Here is a 26196-nt window from a genome sequence, read left to right as displayed (position 1 = left end):
TTAAGTACCATTAGGACGAGAGTTAAGATTTCTCCCCCTTTCCAATTGTCCACCTCACTACTCCAATTAATTGGGGATAAACTTCCCTTAGGTCGGAAATACCAGCCATAATCTGATAATGGACAATTTTTTTTTTTTTCTGGAACAGTTAGTAATTGAACATCAGTTGGAAGCCCAGCAAAACTGTAGGCTAAAATTAGATGATTAGTCTGAGGGAGGTAATTCTTGTGGCTGTCTGATGTGGCTAAGCAGTGAGGTTGGTAGCCATTCTGGCAAAGCAGACAATCTAACAGCTTCAGGAAAGAATATGGAACTTGTCCAGCTAACCCAGACCTTTGACGTTGTGTGGGGCAGGGATTTGTTTTCTTTCCCTTGCAGAATTAAAATCCAGGTAATAGTTGGAAGACTCACATTTACTCCTGTCAAGTAAAATTAATTCCAAAGGAATTTTCCAATCTCTCATAACCTATTTTTGTCCACTTTTTCTTAGTTCCTGCTGTTGTCTTTGAACCCAGTACACTTAGACCTGAAACTCCAGTGACAACTCTAGGTAATGAGGCAAATGGTGACCTTCAGGGAATGGCTACCAGAACTTTTCCTTCTCATCACTCTTATCACTTTATCCCTCATCATCTTTCTTTGCAAAGGCCTTTCTTTGCAAGATAGCATCGTGTCATCCTGTTATCATCCATCTATGTCAGGCCTGGGCAATTATCGGCCTTGTGGCTCAATTACTCCTTTCTGAAAGTGTTTGCGGGACAAATGTGAAGAGTTAATGGCATTGGAGCCAGTAGCGCCAAACTCTTGGTATGTCCCAGCATGCCACTGTTCTCAGAGTCATGACATTCTGGAAGGTGGCCTAGTGTATCCGCCGCTGGCCAGGTAGGATTCACCATGTGTAAAAGTCGCTCCCTTAGAGTCATGTCAGTCCAACCCCAGGGGTTGTATTTTTGCCCACCCCGATTTCCATTCTTCTCCAAGCAAATCGGGTTATGTTCTGACAATTCGGGGAATCCGTTTGCTCTCAACCTAACTTAAAGATGCTTCATTATCCTGTTCTCATCATGTGTGTTTTTAAACTTAGTCTTTCTAGAAATAGAGCTTAAAAAAAAAACCCAGGCCATCCATCTATTCTACATTCCCATTTCATTCCAGCACCATGTTTCATCTGTGTACTTGAAAATCTAGCTCTCATTTCCTTTGCACACTTTTGCATGTCTAGATTTTGGTAATTTGAACAGTTGTGTTGAATTTTATGTTTCTGTATTAGTCTGAAGAATGATGTGTCCTTAAATTACCCTGGTAAGTGGTCAAATGAGAAATAAGTCAAATTTAATACTTTTTGAATGTGAGGGTCTACCACTTAATATGGTTCGTCAGTGTTTCATTATTTTAGTTTTTGCTATTTCATTTCAGGACTCTTAAAAGTAAAATGAATTGTAAGAATAACCAAAAATTACAGTTTTTAGCTGATGGGTTGGTCTTTGAGCACACAAACTGGTCTATACTCAAACTAAAACTTATGTAATTCAAAATTAAAGATAAAAATTAAATATCTAATCGTAATTTCATCTATATGCAGCTAACTTGCTCTTATTACAATAAGAAAACTTTGGCTATGAGCTCTGTGCAGGACAGGGACTGTGTCCAACCTAATTAACTTGTACCTGCCCCAGTGCTTTGAACAGTGTTTAACACATAGTAAATGCTTAAAAAGAGAGTAATAGGATGTATTAAGTGTAATGGCATTTAACAGTAATTATTTTGCTATTTAAAGGTATTTAATGTCTGTTCATAGTAAATATTAAAAGTTATTATTTGTAATAGCGTCTATTAACAGAAATAGCATAACCCAGCTCTCCAAAAAGAGTAGAAACATTTAAAGATTTAAAATCCACTCTTCTTCTGTTTTTGAATTAACAGTTATAGTGTTTTAGTTATATGCTGCTGTCTCAAAATAGCCTCAACGATTTCCCCCAATTTTTTTTTTATATGCAACATTTTAGGAGCAAAAAGTTTAAGATAAAAATGAAATTTCAGTCAAACAAATTCAAATAGAAATTCAAATTCAAATTTTCAGCCAAATTGAAAATTCCAAATTTCATCCAAAGGCCAGAAAGCAGTTATGAATATCAGAAAATGGAGGTCTCTACTGTTTCTGGACATTTCTGCTACGGGTAACCAGGCATTTTCTTTCTTCAGCTCCCAAAGCAACAAAGCGAACACATCCTCCACGACCTAAACCTAAAACCACCCCAAGTCCAGGAGTTCCTCACGCCAAACCTGGTAAATGTGTTCTCTGTTTTAGCTGTACCTAACTTGAAGAAAATCTGATACTGCTCTTTGTTTATTTTCAGGAATATTTATTTGTGTTTTGAGGCTTAGGTGAAAGGCATTGGCCCATACTGAATATGTATTATGCCTTTGTAGACTAGTGCACCTTTGGGCCACGAAGGCAACCAACAGATTTCAGCAAATCACTTCCTCTCCTACATGATAATCTTGGCTTCCATCCATTTTTCTTAACATTCTAATGTATTCTGCTCCCAGAGAGGGTTTTTTTGTTTTTTTGGGAGGTTTTTTGGTATGGGACAAGACTATGTATATTGAGATATTGAAATCATGAAGCCAGATTTTTCTTTCTTTTTTTTTTTTAAAGAGATGTGCTCTCTAGTTGTCTACAACACAGAAACTGACCTGCACAACTTAACTTGGAAGCACTCTTGCTTTCTGCCATTTTGTTTCGATTGGGTTACTAGTCTTCCTATTCTGAGTCCTAAACAAGTCTGGTAGTCCAGCTGCTTCCTGCATCTGTAAGGAATATGGTCTCCCATGACCATCTAACAATCTAGGTGCTTTTTTTCAGCTTTTGTAGAAGAAAATAGTATCCTCCCCGGGTCGACAACATCACCAAGCCCAGAAATGCCAAAGACAAAACATGGTAAATGAACTGATATCACTGTCATTACCATCATAATCATCATCTTCATCTTCATCAGTCATGAAGAACCTAATAGGTATCCTGTAGGTCATATGGGTCAAAGCACAGCCAGGAGATTCTTAGTTAAATTGCAAGGCCTATTTTTGACCTCATGTTGGTATTCTGTACCAACATGTGCCGATTAAGTATCGATTTTCTAGCCCCCGAGGCACAAAACCTCTGTGCAGTTGTCCTGCGTTCAATTGTGCAGGCGATGTAACCCCAAAAGTAATATATTTAAGGGTGGGGAAAAAAAGGAGTTCCTGCAACTGTGTCGGTATCTAAGCATAAACCCGACTGCATCACGAAGTTGGAAAGGGGATGATAGAAGTCTTTCTGTCCTCTATATCCATTGCTGCCCCCCACCCCCATTCTTAGTTCAAAGTGATGAATCAAGCTAGCAAATTCATTTCATTCACATAAAAAATATGTGACCAAAGCATTATGATCTCCCACCGCCACACACATACACACACCCAGAGAGAGAGAGAGCAAGAGAGAGTTTGACATCAATGGGACCAACTGTTTCCTGCAGGGGCACCTTTGCATCCAATCAGATATAAAAGGTCTAGATTTCCATTAGTATTATGGAGTTCCCCATATTTCCCTTTAGAAATTTGATATTAAACTAAGAAAAACTGCATTCTATATAGAGTTCAGCAAATATATAATCCTTGCCCCATCAATTTTAAAATGAAATGGAAAAGGCAGATAGGCCTGCAGAAAGCAAGAATATTTACATTTACTTTACCACTATTCACCAGCTAATTGAATCAGGGGAGAGTTTGGGCATATCAAAGCATAGGGAGAAATGAGTTCTAAGATAATTTTGATTAGAAGAGAGATGGCTGAGTAACTCTTTTGACTGATAGTTTAATTCAGAAAACAAAAGCATAAAATATTCTAGAAGACTGTCTAACATGAGTAACTTTTACCTACCCTAGTGCTTGGAAAAGTGCCTGCCACATAGAGCTTAACAAATACCATTTAAAAAAAAAGAAGGGTTTGCTGATTTTTTTAGATGGCTAAATTCTTTACTCAGTTTTCCAAGAACTGACAGTAAACACTGAGCAAATTACATACCCTGGATATGCCCATTTCCCTATCATCAGAACTTTATTTTGAGGTTATTTAATTGACTTTATATTGCTTCTTTTTGAAGTAATCCTGCAGCACATATCGACAGAAGTTGAACTACCAAAGGCAGAAATAGGTAATGCAATTTCTCTAGAGAGTGATCGCCTCATGAATTGTTTCTCATCACTTGGCTTTGGACATCACATTTCACCTTCCTTTGACTAAGAATGTTCCTGTTAGGGACTAAAGGATTCCACCATCCAAGATTAAACATAATTTTGCCATCGCCTACAGCATATGAGCTCATCTGTTCTAAGCTATAGCTTGAAAAGATTCAACATCCCACAAATTTCTTTCTTTGTTCCATCCATGACTTCCATTTCTTCTAAAGCTTTGTACCAACAAAGTGCTCTTTCCTCCACTTGGCCTTTTAAAACTGGTTTTTTAATACCAGTTTCTTTTCAAACCTTGTAAACCTGATTTTTGGCATCTCCATTAACTACATAGCTTAATTTTACATCTCTCCTGAAGGCTTTAATATAGCGTATTATATATTCTACTCAACATAGGACTTTATTAGCAGAGTGATTTATTCATGAAACACACATCTCTGTTGCAGTCACTTTTAGCTTGCAATTAAAACTTCATAATTAATAACAATAATAATAATAATACAATCTAAAATTCATGATCTTCAAGGTGGGTGACATCGTTCTCATGACTAATTTAACTGGTTGAGCTTGCTATAAAGCTACATCAGTTGTGGGATTTTTACGTTTAATTTCTGGGCATTCTGTAACCAAGGGGAAAACAGGAAACTCAGAATGCAGCCAGAGAAAAGGAATCAGAGGTTTCCAATTGGATATTGAAGCAGCATGGCCAAGTGGAAAGACCATGGCCCTGGGAGTCAGAGGACCTGGGTTGTAGTGTGCATCTCTCTTCTGTATTTCCTACAGAAATTTCTGCAGTACCAAGGGAACCCATCCTTGAAAAGGATGAAGGTGGTATTTTCAATCCTTTTACAAAAGAAAATTTAAAAAGAAAGAAATCATCAGCAAATGTTTCCCTTGTGACAATTAGGCGCTGCAAACATCAGATGTTCAGGTCCATTGCTTTGGAGTTTTCCGGGCAAGAAGTAATTTAGTATTTCCAGGGTGGTGAAAGATTGTTGATGTAGTTCTGCTTTAGCATTTGGTGAAAACTGTAGGTGCTTCACTCCAGACAGTTGACAATCAGAAGGGTTTGTGAAAAGAGGTGTTTGTGTAGTAGACTGACTTGTTATCTGACCCTCTGACCATGTTTTCATCCACAATCTCAAAACTAACTGTGCGCTTTCTTCCACCCAGCTCCCAAACCACTCAAACCAAAGCGGCCTTTTCCTCCCAAACGTAAAACAACTCCAAGTCCAGATGCATCTCTTTCCAGACCCGGTAAATAAGACCTCGGGATGGTTTTCGACTTACTACTACTATTATTCTCCACTTCAGCTCTCTTTTTGACATATGGGAATCAGAGAACTGGCTTCCTGCCTTGGTCACAGGGTCTGTGAGAAGATAGATAAGGAGTTTCTGGTAAATTATGTCAGGGTTATTGAAAGAAGAGTGTTCAAGAGTCATTAGTCAAGGCACTTTGGGTCCAATTACTCAAAGTACATCTGATGTAGCATGTGCATCCTTACAGGGAGCTAGCATCATTCCCTAAAAGTGTTTTAAGACTGGCACTCGCTGAAACTGTGATGCATTCGACTAAGATTGGCTGTGTTATCTTCATCATCAACAGTGTTTTTTATTGAATGGTTTCTATGTGCAGAGCACTGTACTAAGCGCTTGGGAGAGCACAGTGTAACGGATAGGCAGACATATTCCCTGCCCACAGTGAGTTTATGGTCTAGAGCTTTCAGCTTAAAGTTTCAGCACTTGAGATCCATTCACCCCAAGGCATTTGTTTGTATTTACTTGTGGGGTAGTATTTATTTCTACCTTTGATTATCTTTACTGTTTTTGTGTTTTTTGCTAGTTTCTGGTGTAGCCCTGGAACCTATTTCATTTAGCCCCGAATCGCCCAAGACAATGCTAGGTAATGGTGTTCACTCAGCGGGACGGTCACTTGGCAACTGCTTTTCCTATTATTCACTGCCGTCATCATCCCAGGTCCTCATGCTTTGTTAATTTGTCCTGCTATGTAGTCTTGGATCATTGAGATTCTGTCTCACTCTAACTCATTTGCCAGAGTTCAAGCCTGGTGCCGTACTGTAGTCAAGAATAGAGAAGCGGCGTGGCTTAGTGGAAAGAGCCCAGGCTTGGGAGCCAGAGGTCATGAGTTCTAATCCCAGCTCGGCCACTTTTCAGCTGTCTGACTTTGGGCAAGTCACTTAACTTCTCTGTGCCTCATTTACCTCATCTGAAAAATGGGGATTAAGACTGTGAGCCCCACGTGGGACAACCTGATTACCTGGTATCTACCCCAGTGCTTAGAATAGTGCTTGACACATAGTAAGCACTTAACAAATACCATCATCATCATAAAGAGTACTTGGTCATTGCGCAAAATCTATGTTATTCTTCTCCACTCCATGCCCAAAATTGGAAGGCAATTTCATTCCTGCAGTCATAAATGGATGTGTTATTAATATACATTGACAGATGTGTTCTTCTTTCTCTTGCTACTTTGGATCTCCCTTCTGGTAGAAATTCTCATCCATTTGTTCAGTAGACATATTACAGCTCTAAACTGCTCCTCTTCTGTCCTAGCATCATGTGTTTTTGTGCTACCCAACATAGCTTCATGGTTTTCTATCCATGTCTTCGCGCGCTTCTCCATAAACTTAAAAAGGTTTTACGTTGCTAGTTGTAGAACTATTTGTATTGACTAATTGGGGTTTTATCTACATTTTCTACACTTCATTTTGTTCATTTTTTTTCAGTTGTGATAGTTTTTCTGTGGGCAGCTAGAAAAATACAGTTTGTAGTGTGTGTCATGTTTGGAGATGCTTTGAGAGAGCAAAAACTTGTGTGTTCCCATTCTTCCAACCTCCATATAAGTATTTAATTTAATTCTTCTAAATCAAAACAATGAAGGAAAAAGCCATCTTCCTGGAAATTCTAAATGTGGAAAATAAAACTTTACTAGTTTTATTTTTCACAGAATGATCAGTATCTGAAAATGCAGTGACAGGCAGACTATAGTTTTTTTGCCACTTCTGCTGTGTCTCACAATAGAACTGTGGCAAATTCTTCGGAGATGCAAGTGGTTTTTGTAGCACAAAACCAGGTCCCACACCTAAACAATGCTAAATTTAGCAGAACCACAGTTTGAAACTGGTAATTGTCTTCTCTGTTCCTCACCTCAGGATTCCTAACATTGCACAAATCCACTGTAATTGTGTCTGGACTTTGTTTCTTCCAACAGCAAATGTTTACTCATAATTACTCCAGATGTTCAAGTGCAAGATCGATGAATCTGCTAATAAAAGCAGAAGGTTAAATACAGTCTTGTTCCAAAGAATGATAATTCTCCATGAAAATCAGACCCAAAATATCTTCCCTTTTTTTTCCCCCTCTTTGGAAAAAGAAGCAACTAAATCCTATGTCTGAGTAATAGACTTTCTTGCTCATCAAACTGCAGCTCTATGTCTTCAAGAGTGTGTTTCTTGGCCCTGGGTCTGTCTCAATTTTTTTAAAATTAATTGATCATCTTTCTTTTTTACTACAGTCCTGGAACCTACTGGCTCTGTAACTGAACCAACCACTACCACAATAGGTAATAATGGAAATTCAGGAGATGAACCCTGATGATACCCTTGTTATCACCGCAATTGTCACAGCTTTTCTTGGACTGAATTCATCCGGTGGCCTAGTCCCATTCCATGAATCTTCAAACTCTTTCTAGCTCTCCTCCCTTTGACTAATGAACCATCAAGTCTTTTGTCTTCTTAATGTTTAAGCAGGTACCACATCTCCCTCTGTTTACAGAAGAAATTAGTCTTATCTGAAACATAGCTTCAAGTTCTTGAAGTTCCTGCTCTCATGACCTTCTCTTTTCATTGTCTTTGGCTGAGTTTTAAATGAAGCTAAGACTCTTGTTCACGCTGACTTCCATTACATTCACTGTCATCGTCTCCATTTCACCTACTTGCAAGGCCGTTTATCTCCATTAGCTGCATGAGATGGGGTGATTCCTTTGTGAGCTTGAGTGATAGCATGGCTGTATGTTTGACCTGGAGTGGCACTCTTTTCGTTGATTTTACATTTGTAAAACTGACAAATGGAAGACTGAAGAGACTTTTATGGTGAACCCAAAATTCAAAGTAATGTTGAAGGCTGATTTGGATTCTATATTGCGATACTAATACAGTTCATTTTTAGAAGAAATATACCAATGATGGGGCCACTTGATACAATTACAAGAATCTCAGCTTTTCCTTTTGCAACTTCCAAGAGGATTCATTCTCCACCTATAGATGTTCTGAGCCCCAAGATTTTGGCATACGCTTTCCAAAAACTGTTTTTTTTCTGATGACCGCTCATCCCGCTTTTATTCCAGTTCTTCACAATGCCAAGCAGATGATAATCCATGGCATTTTCTCTCTATATGAAAGAAACATCTTTCCCATCTGCCTTTCAAACTTATAATATGGCTCATCCCAGCTGTGACTAAGTCTGAATGTGGTGAATCCATTACTGTGACTCACAGGACTGAGTCTTATAGAAAATCTTTAAGATTTGAGAGGAGAATGGTTTATTGAGCTTCATCTGGAGTATGACTCCAGGAAATCTGACTTCTAAATCCTATCCTGATATTTGGTGTCTGTATTATCTGTAATTTGATTTCTCTATCTAGGCAATGGTATCCCATCAACCACTGAACACAAAGGAATTAAATGAATAGGGAAATGGAGGTTGTTTCTGATTGATCACTGGAGCAACACTGTAACTGATTTATCATTGTAACTAATCCATGATGTAAATAACCAAGTGTCTCGGTCTGTAGAGAATTAATTGATTTTATTATACTACCTGGAGATAGCTACCATTTGGAATGTCAAGAATGTTCATCCATTCATCCGATAGTATTTACTGGATGTCTTTGAAGTATAAAGCATATGCCTTGAGGGGAGGCTACAGTCAAGGAGTTCGCAATCTTTAAATGAGGCTAGGGGTTTGCAAATGGGCACACAAGGAAAGACTGTGTACATACAAATACAGAAATGCAACTCAAGGACAACAATCAATGAAACCTATATCTACTAGACAACTAGTAGGAACGCTCTACCTAATTTTTGTCTTCGTCGAGTTGATGTCCAAAAGCACGTTTCTGTACAACTCAGGTTGGGAGGAGGAGAGGGCAATCTTAACTTGACTTCAATCAATTGGTAGCACTGATTCATTGAGCCTTAATCTGTGTAGAACTCTGAGCTAAGCTCTTGGGAAAGAACAATACAGCAAAGTTGGGAGTTGCAACCCCTACCTACAAGGAGTAACACTCAGTAAGCACTCAGAAAATACCATTGATTGATTTTAGCAAAACTGACTGTATTTATAAATGTAATGGACCAGGACAAGCCCTGTCCTTTCAGTGCCCTTTTGGAGGACAGAGTACATCCCAAAAACCAGTTCAATACCTGTTCTCCCTCCTACTGAGACTGTGAGATCCATGTGGGAAAGGGATTGTGTTCTACCTGATTGACTTGAAACTTCTCCAGTGCTTAGAATAATGCTTGATGCATAGTAAGCACCATAGAGGTATTATTATCATCATCTCTGGATATGAAAATCCCCTTCTCTGGTGACCCTCCCCTAACACCGGCCCCAGATATACTGGCAATAACTTTGGACTGAAGAGGCAAATTGATCCTGCCCAAGGCACATGGGCAACAACTTACTTTTCCTAAATATAATTTCAAATTTCAACTTCCTCTGGAAAGTTCACTTCCTCTGAAATTCTGCCTCCTTGGCCCATCTGTATTTGTATCAGTAATTTAGACCCTTCCAAAGATTGTCTGGTCCCAAAACCAAACTCAGATGTGTGTTCAGAGACAGATGCTAATAGGCAGGTGGGCTGCTCACTGGCATGGGAGCCTTGATGTATGAGAAAACATGCCTTTCTGGATCTTTCTGGAATTTCAGAGAGCAAAACAATTTGGAACTACAGAATCATGAAGCCAGGGGAGGCCACAGAGGTCAAGTTAGTCATTCTACTGTCTCAAGACAGCATTACCCATAAACTTTCCTGTGTAGAAAGTTTTGGAGATTTTTCACAGTATTTGTTAAGTGCTTACTATGCCAGACACTGTTCTAAGTGTTGGGTACGATACAAGGTAATGAGGGTGGACACAGTCCATGTCCCATATAAGGATCACAATCTTAATCTCCATTTTACAGATAAGGTAAGTGAGGCACAGAGAAGTGAAGTGTCTTGACCAAGGTCACACAGCAAACATGTGGTGGAGCCTGGATTTGAACCCAGGTCTTTCTGACTTCTAGGTCCACACCCTAACCACTGTCTGCCCTTATTCTTAAAAGGTTTCTAAGGAAATGCTTTCCCAGAGCTCTTTCACTAACCCATTCCATTTGAGTCTTACATCCAGGAATGTTTAAAATGTGTTCTTTTTTTCAATTTGTAGACATTTGTTATTCCCCCATAATAACAATCATGCCAGTTTGGTAAATATTGACTTTCTTCCACTTTCACCTATTGTTCCTTTTACTTGTTGAGATAAGGTTTGGATTTTTGAAAAATGCACTGTTGGAATTTCTTTTTGCTGAAAACAACCCAAGTGACTTTCACAACACTACTACCTCTGTAGTAGATTTATTTTCACTTGACCTCTCTACCTCCTACAATACACACACTCACATACACAATCACCCAGTAGAGGGGATCTCAGTAAGACTACAGGGTCTCCTGGCCATTTGTCAGTCCATTTATTCATTTTAAAGTACATTTAGAAACTGTCATTGTTTTTGTATCTAATTTTTCCAACAGGAGAGCTGAATCTTCTAAGGCATGCTGTGCTATCATGCCACTGACCAGCTTCACTGCTTCTCTCTTTTTACCATTTTTCTCCTACTTCTTTTTAAGGCAGACTAAATGGACCCAGAAATTTCACCTATAGCCTCTCTTGTCTAGCCTGAAATTGTTTTATACCCAACTTCTTTATGAATCTCATTCTCTTCACATTTCTAACAAAGAATTTGTTGGGGCTGAAGATTTGCACCAGGTAGATTTGCAGTGTCCTGATCTTTTGTGGTTTGTAAAACTCTGATTCTTGGAAGATTCAACAATTTGTGTCCTTTCTTTCAGCTCCCAAAAAGACACCGCGTGTTCCACCTAAATCCAAAACACCGCCAAGTTCAGTCACGCCACAGACCAAGCCTGGTAAATAAATACATAATTTCATATTTCAGAGCATGGGTCATTGAATCTCTTGAACGTTTTGCTGCTTTTAGCTTGGGATTCTTTAAATGTTTTAAATATGTCTGAACAAGAAATTTTTCTCTGACCTCTCTATTGACTTCCAGAGAAATGACCAAAGACTGCTTTCTTAACACTGCCCATGTGTCCTTGAGCTAAGGTTCTCTCCTATTCTCTCATCTGGGGTGAGGTGAGGTGGGGGTGGAACGGAATGTGGTATGGCCAGGATTCCCACTTCTGGCCCAGGGATTAGCTAGAGATCTTGGGCTTCCACATCCCTGGCCCAAACTTCCTCCTAGAAGAGACTTGCCCTGTTAGGAATGCTTTGACTTTGTAAAATAGAATTCCTTTGTAGACTTGTTTTTTTAATTTTAATATGTGAAGGCAAAGGGGATAAATAATGCAAGCAATGACAGAACACTGGTTAAATTAATCTGGATTAGGGAAGTGTATGTGTAGCCTGAGCAGAAGGAAACAAAACCAGAGAAGGACTGAAATGAAAATGAGGGAGAGGGAGAGAAGGAAGTAATGTTATTTGGTGGGAAAATGTGGATTAAGGAAGCCTCCACCCAGAAAAGGTAGAGGGAGAAATCAATCAAATCTATGGTATTTACTGAGCACTTCTTTTCAGAGTACTGTACTAAGCACTTTGGAGTGTACAATACAGCAGAATTAACAGACATGTTCCCTGCCCATAAGGAGCTCACAGTCTAGAGGGAAAAGCTCAGCGTGTCAAGTGGGCAGAACATGGGCCTGGGAGTCAGAATGACCTGGATTCTAATCCGGGCTCTGCCTCATGTCTGCTGTGTGACCTTGGGCAAATCACTTAATTTATCTGTGCCTGAATTACCTCATCTGTAAAATGGGGATGAGAGTGTGAACCCCCAAGTGGGACAGAGACTGTGTCCATCCTGATTAACTCATATCTACCCCAAGCTTAGAACAGTGTTTGGCACATAGTAAGTGCTTAACAAGTACTATTTTCATTATCACTATTACTGTTATTATAGCGTTAGGGAGCAAAATACCATCTTCACTATAATGAAAATAGATGATGTAGGCAGCAGCAGGGAGGATTTATTGGCACACTGCTTCTGCTCTGTTTTCCTCCCTTGAAAAATGAGAGCACTGAATCAGGGACCTGCCTTTTATTTTCCATCATTAAATTGCCTCCGAAAAACTCATTCAGTACTAGATTGACATTATTCTCCTAATGAGATTCACGGCCGCCAATAAATTACCGTTCAAACTTCCAAAAGCCCATCTTGAGTTGATTCATTGGGCAAAGTGAAGCCAGGTTAATTGAGGGGCCACAATTTCTGGCTTTAAAATACAGCAGTGACTGCCAAACTGAACAATAGAGCCTCTGATAATGGGCTCCACTCCCTCGAGCTTCAGCCTCCCATGGAGATCCTCTCCTGTGGAAAACTTTTGTCTTCCAAAAGATTTTCAAGCTCAGGAGCACCACCTGATGCCACTGAATGACTTATGGGAGACTGAGTCATTGCAGATTCAAAAGGGGATCTCTAGGCGTATCATTTGTTGCAGCAAATCTACATTCAGCTAATTTTTTATTGTGTTTGTTTAATGTGCCAGGCACTGTTCTAAGCACTGGGGCAGATATAAGTCAATCAGGAACCCAATCTATGTCCATCTCCCACATGGAGATTACACTCTTACTCCCCATTTTCCAGATGAGGGACTGAGGCACAGAGAAGTTAAGTGACTTGCCTAAGGTCACATAGCAGTCAAGTGGCAGAGTCAGGATTAGAACCCATGTCTTTCTGAATGCCAGACCTCTATCTACAAGGCCTCGCTGCTTTTCTTTAAGAAATGGGGCAAAGTGTTAATATCTGCCTCCCCTACTCCCGTTTTTCCAAAGAAAGGTATGGCTAATTCTACACTGCACAGAATGGAAGGGGATTTTTTTTTCCATTTCCATGTGGACACCTAATCCAGAGAAAATATGTGCCAGAGAGAATTTAGGGGTTGTCCAAATAAATCAAAGAGACCAGATACATGTTAGACTTTCAATTCACACTGATGTGCACATCTGGCCTGGGATTGTTCTCATCCCAGTTATCTCTTTCAAAATGTAAATTTTGAAAGGTATCCGTGGCCCTGAAGGTGTGTTTGCAGATACCCATAATGCAAAATGCAAGTGTTTTTATAACCGTGGCAAACTTCAGTCTTTAATGTAAATACTCTCCATCAAAAGTGAATGAGCTGCTCCAGCTACATTTACCCAAAGGTCATTGTCAACAACTGTGTAAATCTCACAATTGGAATTATGGCCGTCCACTTCAAAGAAGTAAAAGTTCTGCCATTTAGAAAGGCATTCAAAAGGAGGATTCAAAAAAGGCACTTTTCCTCATTTTCTTTAGATGGAAGAAAGCAGTTCTGGGCAGATTAAAACAAATCTATTTTACAGTTCACGCTGATTAGCTAGAAATGGAAAAACCTAAAAGGGAGCAAAATTAGGTCACTCCTTCAGGATTCTTATTCTTTTGTGATTTAGGTATGATTTTAACTGCTTAGCTTTGGTTTTCATTTCTCCCTATAATAATAATGGTGGTCAAGTGCTTGCTACATGTCAAGCACTATTCTAAGCACTGGGGTAGACATTAGTTAATCAGGTTGGACGCAGTCCCTGCCCCACTAGCGGCTTACGGTCTATTTGGAGATATGTCCCCCCATCATCTACCACTGTTAGTTCTCAGTCTCTGGGAATCTCAACAATTCGGGGTTCCCCCTCTCTCTAGTCTTGAGACAGCAAAAGAAGAGTGAGGGCAAATGGCTTTGGGAGTTTAACTTGCCTGGCTTAAATGAGGAACCTCCTTGTTTAAACACAACCGATCTATCTGCCAATAACTCCACGCTGAAGATCTGTCTGGTTAGACATCCTCTCAGCTGGGAGATTCCATCTGATCGACTTCCAGCCCAGATCCTGGCCTTCATTTAGTAGCACTGGTAGAAGCAGGTAGAATAGTAGTAATTGTTAGTAATCCTGCAAGTAGTATAGTGTACTATATTGGGTGCAATGTACTGTTCTAAGCATTCCTTGGCAGCTGATGGGGGAGACAAACATAAAAGGATCAAACAAAAAATGTAGTCCAAATAAACAATGCATTGAATACAATTGCATATGAAAGTGCTGAGATGTATATAAATGTTTGCGTAATAAGAAGCAATGTTGTCTAATGGAAAGAGTACGGGCCTGGGCGTCAGAAGGAGCTGGTTTCTAATTCTGGCTCCGCCACTTATCAGCTGTGTGACCTTGGGCAAGTCATTTAACTTCTCTGTGTCTGTTACCTCATCTGTAATATGGGGATTGACTGTAAGCCCCACACGAGACATGGACTGTAGTCAACCTGATTGGCTTGTATCTTCGCCAGCACTTAGTACAGTAGCCAGCACAGAGTAAGCACTTAAATACCAGTAAAAAAAATGCATAAAGTGTTAGACATGATTAATGGGTTTATACAGTTTAGCACTCTGCACACAGTAAGGGTTCAATAAATACAATTGAATGAATGAATTTAAGGTACTCGGAATTGATCAAGGAATGCTTTTGGAGGATAAGGGATTTTAGAAGAGCTTATCTACGTAAATAGGTTATCTAAATCCCATGCCAACCGTTCCAAATGTTTTCTTCTGACCATTTCAGGCTGGGATATTCAGGCATCAGATCAGATCCTGACTCCCAAATGCCTTATGACCTTGGGTCTTTCTTTTAGTTTCCAAAGGATTGTGGTGGGTTTCTTCCAAACCAAAGTTGTCACCACGCCCAGATGGGTAAAGGACCACACCTGGTAAATGCATCATTTTCTCTTTCACACCAAGAACGTCTACCTGACCAACTCTCCTGGGTAATAGAGGGCTGTACTAGCATCCATTATCAATGTCTTTCAAGAGGTAACATTTCACGCTTAGCTTCCTGAACTGAACTAGCCATGGGGAAAGAGACAGTAGACACCCAACTTCCTATTGGACCTGGTGCATTTTTTTAAACGGTTTCTTTTTGCAGCCCAGAAAGTCATCAAAATTGAACCATCAAGGACCACGACAATGGGTAATAATGCTTTCAAAAGTTTTCCCTTCTCATTTCAGAAATCCAGGTTAAATAGGCATTCTACCTCAGCCCGATCATTTGCATCATCACATCTTACCCTCTAATTTCATGTTTACTGGCACTGACAATTCCCAGCCTTTTTCTTTGCAGGCACTTTGACTTTTATCCTTTGCTCTTGCAATGGTAATCAAGCATGAATGACAGAACCAGTGAAGGAGGTTCAGGCGGTATCTTTAAAGCTTCTTTGTGGCCTTCCTAGCTTCATCACCATTATGCTTATAAACAGTTCTGGGCTGTGGTATTCCTCTGCATGAATAGTAGCCATTAAAAAGGTAACAAAGGTTTGTCGTCTTTTAGGCCTCAGGCTGCTGTGGCTGTATAGTACACTGTGATGGGTTTGCACTCCACGGAGCATAACCAAGGTCTTGTTTTCCAGCTCCCGAAGAGAAGAGAGTTCCTTCTCAACCTAAGTCAGACCTGAGACCTGATGTACCTCACATTACTAATGGCAAGTATACTATTGCATTTCTCAGGTCTGGAAAACAGATCCCTTAGGCCAAGTCTATGCTTTGGGGGATTTGTGGAGTTTCTCTAAGTGCCTTCCATCCTCCCAGGAGTTGTATTTCCATCGGGAAAATTGGTCTCAGTGTTCAGTTTTCTGGATTGAGCCCTGTTCAAAATTTAGGGCCTGTTCCTTGGAGAGGAGAGCAAAACTGTTACCCCAAAAGCTCTCACTGTGGAGATTATTAGTTTTCACTGAAAGGGAAAACTTGGACTTCTGTTCTGCGAGACTCTTGAACTTTGTTTCTCTCAGGATGAGGAATGAAGATTTCAGGGAAGTCTGTGTTTACCTTTTTTTTGTGGGGTGGGAGGCGGGGGAGGAGGCTGTGCATGCTATTCACCTGGTGAATGTTTTGAACAATTATTAGAAAGTAAGAGTCAGAGACTGAGAGAGAATAATAGTTGTGTTATTTGTTAAGTGCTTACTATGTACCCAGCAATGTTCTAAGCGCTGGGCAGATAGAAGATAGGGGCTCGCAGTCTAAGTAGGAGGGAGAACAGGTATTGAATCCCTATTTTGCTGATGAGGCCCAGAGAAGTGAAGTGACTTTCCCAAGGTCATACAGCAGACATGTGGCGGAGCTGGGATTAGTGATTTGTGTTTTCCTGAGGGTGAGAGAGTGAGAGTTGGTGCTGCACAGACCAGCTCTAGAACATATAATTGTGTGCAGGTCCTTGACCCCAACGTCTTTATTCTAAACTGAATCTCATTCATCATGTAAGATGGTGATTCTGGTACTAAACATCTCAAATTCCACAACTATTCATTAACTCTAAACTCAGAAGATACTGGCTCAGATTAAAGTCATTTGTAGTTTATAAATCACCCACACTGTTTGATAAAGATACAGGTTACCCATAGCTCATTTCTCCACACTGGAGTCAGACCATTTTCTCTGTCACCATCATCACTAGTCATTATTGGACAACTGCTGTGTAAGGAGCACTATGCTGAATACGAACTGTGGGCAGAGCACTGTATTAAGTGCCTAAGAGCAAGCGTTTTCATTGTTTGTGTGATTCCAGGGGATCACACTACCTCCAGCAGCCTGGATCTCTCTTTCCCTCTCTCTCGGAGAGGAGGACTGGGAAGGAAGGAAAAAGAGCAGGCTGTATATGAAAATCACCATATATGACTTCCTTATGAGCAGCCTTTCTAATGTTAGTAGCAGGTTTCACTGTGGAAAGCCTGGCTCTGAATTCTCCTGGAGAATTCTCTCTCTCTCTCGGAGAGGAGTATCGGGAAGGAAGGAGAAAGAGCAGGCTGTATATGAAAACCCACATATATGACTTCCTTATGACCAACCTCTCTAATGTCAGCAGCAGGTTTCACTGTGGAAAGCCTGGCTCTGAATTCTGTCCCCGCCAACTGTACCACCTAGGCAGTCAGTCATATGTATTAATAATTGTGGTTTTCGTAGTGTTTAAGCTCTTACTATGTGCCTGGCACACAGCCCTCGTCCCACGTGGGGCTCACAATCTTAATCCTCATTTTACTGATGAACTAACTGAGGCCCAGAGAATTGAAGTGACTTGCCCAAGGTCACACAGCAGATAACTGATAGAGCTGGGGTTAGAACCAGGGTTCTTCTGTGTCCCAGGCCAGTACTCTATCCACTAGATTATGCTGGTGCCTACTGTGTGCAGAGCACTGTATTAAGAGCTTGGGAGTGTACAGTATAGCGGACAATACAAATGACTGATTGGCCACAACTTTGCCACTATAAAAATAACACTGATCATCCAGGTTGGTATGGAAATTAGGCACCGGTGCATTCCAGTCTATCTTTCATTCTCATCCTTATTTAGGGTTGTTGGTTGTTTTAAATTAAACTCAAACCTGAAACCTACCCCACTGGAAATGGAAATGGAAGCAGCAACCACAGGTTATGCTTTGAGTTGTTCATCTTTGCTTTTCTTTATCCTCTAATCTGGGCAAAAATCAAGTTTTTCTTTTTTTCTATGGTATAAAGTGCTTACTATGTGCTCAGGCACTATACTAAGCGCTGGGGTAGAAACAAGGTAATTAGCTTGGATGCAGTCCATGTCTTAAATGGAATCTCACACTCTTAATCCCCATTTTGCGGATGAGGTAACTGAGGCCCAGAGAGGTTAAGTGAGTTGCCCAAGATCACACAGCAGACAACCACAGAAGCTGTGATCAGAATTCAGGTCCTTCTGACTCGCAGCCCCATGCTCTCTCCACTAGACCTCACTACTTTTCTATGCACAATACATAATTTTTTTTTCCATCAAGCCTTTTTTTTAATCTTTCTCATTTTGGCACTGAAGGTGTTCACCTGCTGGATCCATTTACCCACAGATCTTTGTCTTTCTCTACTCTGTAGTTTCTCATTCTCCTGAATCCTGTAGATCAGTGTCAGTGGGCCAGAGCATAATGAAAAGTTGATAAACACTTCAGTTGAACACAAAAGATCTGTCTTCGCAGAAAGCACTCAATGTCAAACCATCCTCTTAAAAATCACATTTGCCATAACTCCTTCTTTGTCTCGAGGGAGTTTTAAAATTAACTTGAACCCGTGCTATTGTGCTTACAACCAAAGGCTTCCTAAAGCAATGTTCTTTCCGTTAAAGAAATGTCCCAGCCTTCATGCCGCAGCGTTTGGCTGAACCGTGACAAAAGTGAAAAATCTCCTTCTCCATTTCCCAGTTGAGAACTATTATGTCTGCTGGTTGTCGGGAGTCAGGTGTGATACAGAGAACACAAGGTTTTATAATCTGGGCTTTTTCTTTCAGTTCCGAAAGATGTCCACATTCCATATAAACCAAGGCCAGATGTTTCTCAGACCAAACCTGGTAAATACATTATTATTGTTTTGCAAGGTAGTGAGGGTTCTTTCAGAATCATTAGTGGACCAGATCTGGGTGGTTTTGTTGGAGAAAGGTTTGTATTAAAAAAAGAGCACATATATAAACTATCAGTGGCCATATTTCCTTTTTAAGGATTTTATTCCCCGGATGTCTTGCTGGGCCCCTTCCCTATTTCACCTGAGAGCTTGCAAATAGTAAATGTGATATTTGTTAAGCATTTATTATACGCCAAGTGCTGTACTAAGCCCTGGAGTAGATACAAGATAATCAGTAGGACATAGTCCCTGTCCCCCATGGGGTTCACAGTCTAAGTAGGAGAAAGAATAGATCTTTCACCCCACTTTACAGATGAGGAAACTAAGGCACAGAGAATTTACATGACTTGCCCAAGATCATAAAGCAGGCAAGTGACAGAACTGGATTAGAACCCAGGTCCACTGACTCCTAGGCCTGTGCTCTTTCCATTAGGCCGCTGCTTCTGGGTAGTTACAGAGTTTGAGTTTCATCATTCCAGAGATTAGTTACAGAGTTTCAGAGTTTCATCATTCCAGAGATTGAGAATGCCGGCATGGTTTCCCACTAACATTACATGTCCTCAGAAATGAACTAAAAAAAACCCCCAAAAAACCCTGTCTTTGGCTTAGCAAAACAACCCTTCTGTGATACTTAAATATTTTCCCATAATAAAGCACAAACTAGTATCTAAAAAGGAAAATATGCCCTTGAGTTGTCCATCAATATTTTCACCAGCTGGTTTGTTTTTTGTTTATTTGTTTTGTTGTGTTTTTGTTGTTTTGGTTCGTTTTTGGCATAGTCCTGGAACCTGTCACATTTAGAATGGAACGTCCAAAGTCAACGATGGGTAATGGTTTTCCCGTATTGGGAAGTTCTTTTCAGTGGGATTTCTTTATAGGTACTTTAGTTCCATGCAATCATCCTGTGTTGTCATTTCTTCCCATTACATTGTGCTCCTCCTGGTGTGTGTTTGTTTGGGACCAGGTACCTCTGGCTTTCACCATGGAAGACTTTGTTCCACTTCAGTTATTTTTTTTCCCAAAGAGCGGGATCAGTATGAGTGAACAGCAAAGCTGCCTTTGCTTGAAGCATGTCCATACCGGATCCATCACCATTTTCAACTGTCATAAAATTTTGAGGATTCCACTTCCTGCTTGGTGTCATCCAGATTCTTTGGGTTTGCCACTCCATTTTGCCTGAAAATCTCATGCATGCTTAACCTTAATCTCCATGATTCTTCTAAAGATTTTCCTTTCCATTACAGGCCCATGGCCATTTTTTGTGCAATTAGCCTGAGGCTGGATTCGAAGTTCTGGAACATGAACCCATTTGTAAGCCCCAATTCTTTCTTTTAGCTCCTGTCGGGACCCGAGTTATTCCGCCTAGACCTCAAACTTCAAGCCAAGACATGTTTTCAACCACTCAAGGTAAAAGTCTTCTTTTCAGCAGGTCAGTCAGGGCAGGAAGTGTAGGGAGATGAAGAAGGACAGAAAGAGTCTCTTCACTCAGTGAGAACCATCATAACTTTCCCTATAGAACTCGGTCAGAACCAGGACTGAATAATGATTTTTTTTTAAATGGTATGAAGCGTTTACTATGTGCCAGACACTGCACTACGTGCTGGAGTAGATACAAGCCAAGTTTGTTGGACCCAGTCCCTGTCTCACATGGGACTCACAATCTCTTTATCCCCATTTCATGGGTGTGGTAACTAAGGCACAGAGAAGTAAAAGTGACTTGACCAAGGTCTCACAGCAGACAAGTGGCAGAGCCGGGGATAGAACACAGGTCCTCTGACTCCCAGGACCATTATTTATCCACTAGGCCATGTAGAATGACAGTTGCCATTTTGTTCGTGATGTAAAAGAGTTACTTCATATTTCTTTCATGCCTGCTTTATAAGTAATGTAAGAATATTAGATTGTAAGCTTTCTTAAAGGGGGATCATTTCTACCAGCTCTATTGTTCTCTGCCAAGCGCTTAGTACAGTGCTCTCTACTCCTTAAGCACTCAATAAATACTGATTGCCTCCAGGCAATAAGATCAACAGGGAGATCAGGAGTGGGAAAACAGACTGAAGTTTGATATGTATTTGAGGAACGAGAAACAAGAATAACATAAAAACATTACGAGCAAGAGGAGAGAGTAGAATTTTTGAAGAAAAATTCCTAATTCACAACAAAAGTATGACTATTCTAGAGGCCACCTGATCATGAGAGTTGGAAATTGATAAAGGATTGAGAAATTAATAAAGCTGAGATCAGTAAAACTAGTGAGAGATTCTAATTATCCTCACAGAGATTGATTGAAAACTTAATCAGCTATTGAAGCGGCAGTAAGATTCATAGCTAGGATAGGTGACTATTTCGTGGAACAATGGGACTCCTAGAAGCCACAGGAAATGACAATATCCAGGGTGTACTTCTGAGTCATAACCAGATCTGATGCAGGTGGGACAGTGACAGGGACATTACAGTGACAATAATGAATCCAACTCTTTCCCCATGGTAGTAGCAAGCTGGAAAAGGTTTTTCCTTCTGGGGACAGGGTCATCTTCCCTTCTGTGCCCTGATAGTTTGGGGAGAGGCAGAACAGGACACATGCTAGCCACTGACGGACTCTGAGCACACCTGTGCTCTCCTAAGTCACACATTTGAAAAACACTGCTTCACACAACATTTAGAATGAAAATTCCTTTGACAGCTACAGCGTAAGAAAACAATCTCATTAAAAAGTCGATTTAGCATTCTCAGAACATGTGCTTTTTCTCCAGCAGAAGCCACCCAGTCCACCCGAGAGCCAGTAACTACTAAGACACCTCGCACTCTTGCTCGGACAAAGTCTACTCAAGGTAATATGATTTTTTTTACACTAGAGAGTCACTTCTTTCATACTTTTGGCCAGAAACAGGTTTCTTCTCCAGAAGACCATCTTACCAGTCAAAAGTTCATTCTTCTCCAGTGGCAGATGATTCTAGCCACTGTATTCACTAACTGAATCCACTCCAAATCTCACCATTCAAATGAGTTGCAAATCAAATTAAATTGAAATTATCCAAGATGCTGAGGAGATTAATCTTCCACTAATTTCAGTTCAGTCTCTGGAATTATGATCCTCTATTTGGAGCAAGGAAAGTGAAGATTCTTAATTTGCACATTTCTATATAAGGAATATCAAGACAGTGGGTTGAAGGGATGAATTTTATCCAAAGGATATTTTCTTTGTTTCAGTCTGCTGCCCTTTAACCTTCCAGTTACATTCTTCTAGTTAGCCCAAGGAGCTGTAGAAAAGCAAAAACACTACTTCTGCGTCCTCCATTAAATCATGGGCTCTTAAGGGCAGGGAGCATGTGTATGGCCCTGATGCTGCTCTCTGACCCAGGTGCAATGTTGTACCTTCTCCAGTTCCACATCTCCAGATGCATTTGGGGTGTCAGGTCAGCTGCTTCAGCCTGCGTGGCCTGCCCTCTCTTTTTCCATCCTGTCTGGTTTTCAAGGAAATCTATATTGGTGGAACAAAATTAAACTCCAGAGATTCACCTCATATAAGGTGAAAATTTTTCCACATCAAATGTGTTTTGTTATAATAATAATAATAATGATGTTGATGGTATTTAAGTACCTACTATGTGTCAGGTATTGTTCTAAGCACTGGGGTAGATATAAGGTAATCATGTTGTCCCAAATGGGGCTCACAGTCTTAAACCCCATTTTACAGATGAGGTTTCACTGAGGCTCAGAGAAGTGAAGTGGCTTTCCCAAGTCACACAGCAGATAAGAAGCGGAGCCGGGATTAAAACCCACCTCCTCTGACTCGTAAACCTATGCTCTTGCCACTGTGCCATGCTGCTTCTCCCCTTTAAATTTTGGTGGGACTAAGAGCATCATGAGAGAGTCATAGTGTTGTGATCACTGGGACCGCAACAATCATTATCATCCTCATCATCAATGGTGTTAATTGAGTGCTTCCCATGTGCAGAGCACTGTACTAAGCACTTGGGAGAGTACAATCCAACAGACACTTTCCCTGCCCACAACAAGCTTACGGTATTGAAGGGAACTTACTTAGAGTCTAGCACCAGGCAGTGAGATATTTTGACTTGAACTGAATTGATACATTGGGACTGTGAGATGAGAAGGTGGAAATAAGACTCAGTTTTGTCGAAGAATGCACCCGTGTTTGCTCTACTCAGATTGCTCCCGGTGATTCTCTGGTCCCAGTAGAATAAAGAGTGATTGAAAATGCAAACGAAGGGCTGAAAATGTTCAAAAATTCCACAGAAACACGACTCCCTTTTAAATATTTTCTCACCTTCATTTTGATAGCAAAGTAAGTTTCTCTGCCCCATAGGCTGCTGATTCCCAGATATCCATTGTTACCATGGAGAATGACGGCTTATTTTCCCAAAAACCCTTAACACACGCACGCACACACAGATCTCTGGTCAAGAGAATAGTCCTCACTGATTTTATTTTCAAGCCTCCGGCATGGGTGCCTGTGAATCCATGAGGTCCAACGAAGGCTCGAGAACTCATTTGCTGACTCTCCTGAGCCTTGGTTTCCACAAGGGCATGCTGCATTTTTCAGCTAGTTGCTGAGAAAAGCCCAGTAGTGACCCAGTGACTTGTGCACTGTTGTCCTCCCCTGACGGCCCCTGACAAGAGGATGCATGGAGGTGAAGGAACAGAACTTTGACCGAGGTCGGCGGAAAACTTTAGAGGAGGAAAATCTGTTCAATTTAAAGGAATTCCACCACATTACAAGGGAAAATAGAAGGAACTGGATTGCACATCGATGGTGGGGACATTTCCATCCTCTGAGAACTGATTTTCCACAAACTTGGTGTACTGTATATTTGATTTAAGGAAGGCTCAACCTTAGCACTGCAGAGAATTTCAATAAAACTGGGCTGATGTTTTCGAACTGTAGCCTGGCAAAATGCTGCAAAACCTAATCTTTATATGGGAAACGTCAAGGCATAGTTCACATTTTAACCTATTTTCCTCTTTAGTAGTAGACCATGTGCACTGCTGATTTTATGGGTGTATCCAGATAGCTACAGTCAAGTGTGAACAAAGTCATTCAGATGATGTGGTCTAGTTCTTAGGTGGTGAGAAACGTTATTTCCAGGCTTTCCCAGGCCATTGTCAAAGTTGATGGCAGGTGACTTTAAGAAAATATAGCAAGAAGTAGTTTTCCACAGAGTACAAATGCAGCTCAAGGTATTCGCTGTTTTGGAAAGCACATGCACAAAATAGACAAACAGCGTTTACTGTGGATTAAATGTTTTTAAATAGGCAAACAGTGTTTACTGAGGATTAAATATTTTAAACTCAAGTTTGGTCGTTAAGGTACATCATGCAGACGAGGTCATCTGCCAAAGAAGAAGCAGGGGAGAGAATGGATTTTAACAAGAATCTGAGACCATTAGAGCTTTAAGAGCCTTGAATTTTCCCTGAAATTTGAACTTTTCCAACCCTAAATGTAATTAACTGTGCAATTAAATTGCCAAAATGCAATTTCTCAATTCAAAGGAAAAAACTTGCTTATAAAGAGGGCTTGTGGCCTAATGATTTTGGAACGAAACAGAGACCAGAGTTGTAAATTCTAGTTTTGCTGCTCATTTGGTTGAATCCCACATGAGCAATGAGCTATTTTTCCATTTACCCTGTGGGGTGCAGAGTAGATTAAGGATTAATCCCGTGAACCACACTGGTGCTTGGCAAATGCAGGTACTCTTTCCTTTATGTTTTCTCTTTTTTTTCCCCCTTTCTTAGTAAATCCTTGAAGGTCTCCTGTTTGTCAAATCATGTTAACCCAAAGAAATACAACATGGGTAATATCACTGATTTAATGGTGTCAAAATTTTAGTCAAAGGAAAAGTGTTTAGATTTTTCTAATAATGATAATGATGTGGTTTTTGTTAAGCACTTACTAAGTGCCAGGCACTGTAGTAAGTGCTGGGGTAGTTACAGGATAATAATAGTAATAATAATAATGTTGGTATTTGTTAAGCGCTTACTATGTGCAGAGCACTGTTCTAAGAGCTGGGGTAGATACAGGATAATCAGGTTGTCCCACATGATGCTCACAGTCTTAATTCCCATTTTACAGATGAGGGAACTGAAGCACAGAGAAGTTAAGTGACTTGTCCACAGTCACACAGCTGACAAGTGGCAGATCTAGGATTTGAACCCGTGACCTCTGACTCCCAAGCCTGGGCTCTTTCCACTGAGCCATGCTGCTTTGGTCAGACACAGTCCCTGACCTACATAGGGCTCCCAGTCTCAATCCCCATTTTGCAGATGAGGTAACTGAGCCACAGAGAAGTTAAGTGACTTCCTCAAAGTCACACAGCAGACAAGAGACACACTTGGGATTAGAACCCAGGTCTTTCTGACTCCCAGACCCATGCTCTATCCACTAAGGTAGAGCAAAATCCTGGGGATTAGATTTTCTCCATTTTCATTTTTACTGTCTGTCTTGGATTTTCTTATTATTGTCTGACCTTAATCCTGATTGCTTTTTTTGAAATGGCAGTGGAGGAGAGTTATGCTCTAACTTAGTCACAGAAAGATAGAAACTGTTATACCTGAATGCCTAAAAAATTTGGAGAAGGTTAAAAACTCCATTTTAAACAATTCAAAATAGTTGTCCAAGTTTCTGTCTTTTGATTTTCGACATTTTCTACAGTTAGAATCTAGTCCTCCCCTTTAAATGATACCAAGAAAAAATTTGAATTTTTTTCTCTCTGTTATTAAACTTCACAAGACAACCTTGCTGGCCAAGCTGAAGTGGTCTTGTGTCTTGTGAGAATTAATTTGTTGTACAGTATAAAGCATTTCTGAACATCTTTAAGCATGTGTGCTTTAGAGCTGATTTAATTCACCACCCTAAAGCAAGGTATATCTTTAGCCTGGTCTCTATTGCCTACTCTGGAAATTTCAGAAACTGGAGTTCCACTTCCATATGCGGTCAGTGCATCCATTTAGAGAAGCAGCGTGGCCTAGTAGTTAGAGCATAGGCCTGGAAATCAGAAGGATCGGAATTCTAATCCCTGTTCTGCCATTTGTCTGCTGTGGGACCTTGGACAAGTCACTTAACTCCTCTGGGCCTCAGTTTCCTTATCTGTAAAATGGGGATGAGGACTGAGAGCTCCAGGTGGGACATGGACTGTGTCTTACCTGATTAGTTTGAATCTACCCCAGATCTATGTCTACAGTGCCTGACACATAGTAAGCACTTT

At 40.5% G+C, this 26196-nt stretch overlaps 1 protein-coding gene across 33 annotated transcripts in view; it reads left to right on the top strand.

Moving 5' to 3' along the window:
* Positions 1 to 26196, top strand: part of LOC100089593 (ABI family member 3 binding protein) — a 169579-nt gene that overhangs the window by 112165 nt on the left and 31218 nt on the right. For 22 of the 33 annotated variants that reach the window (XM_029082721.2, XM_029082733.2, XM_029082720.2 and 19 more), the window contains 14 exons: positions 491 to 550; positions 2203 to 2286; positions 2867 to 2941; positions 4143 to 4193; positions 5404 to 5487; positions 6074 to 6133; positions 7769 to 7816; positions 11360 to 11434; positions 15498 to 15542; positions 15979 to 16050; positions 18861 to 18920; positions 19750 to 19797; positions 20306 to 20377; positions 21724 to 21801. In XM_029082721.2, coding sequence (XP_028938554.1) covers positions 491 to 550; positions 2203 to 2286; positions 2867 to 2941; positions 4143 to 4193; positions 5404 to 5487; positions 6074 to 6133; positions 7769 to 7816; positions 11360 to 11434; positions 15498 to 15542; positions 15979 to 16050; positions 18861 to 18920; positions 19750 to 19797; positions 20306 to 20377; positions 21724 to 21801 — 912 coding nt within the window. The remainder of the gene's footprint in view (positions 1 to 490; positions 551 to 2202; positions 2287 to 2866; positions 2942 to 4142; positions 4194 to 5403; positions 5488 to 6073; positions 6134 to 7768; positions 7817 to 11359; positions 11435 to 15497; positions 15543 to 15978; positions 16051 to 18860; positions 18921 to 19749; positions 19798 to 20305; positions 20378 to 21723; positions 21802 to 26196) is intronic. The other 11 variants (XM_029082700.2, XM_029082709.2, XM_029082707.2 and 8 more) reach the window with 11 other exon arrangements.

This window comes from Ornithorhynchus anatinus, chromosome 17 (assembly GCF_004115215.2).
Source record: "Ornithorhynchus anatinus isolate Pmale09 chromosome 17, mOrnAna1.pri.v4, whole genome shotgun sequence".
Lineage (NCBI taxonomy): Eukaryota > Metazoa > Chordata > Mammalia > Monotremata > Ornithorhynchidae > Ornithorhynchus > Ornithorhynchus anatinus.
The sequence above is the reverse complement of the archived record's forward strand: the minus strand, read 5'-3'. Positions and strand labels throughout refer to the sequence as shown.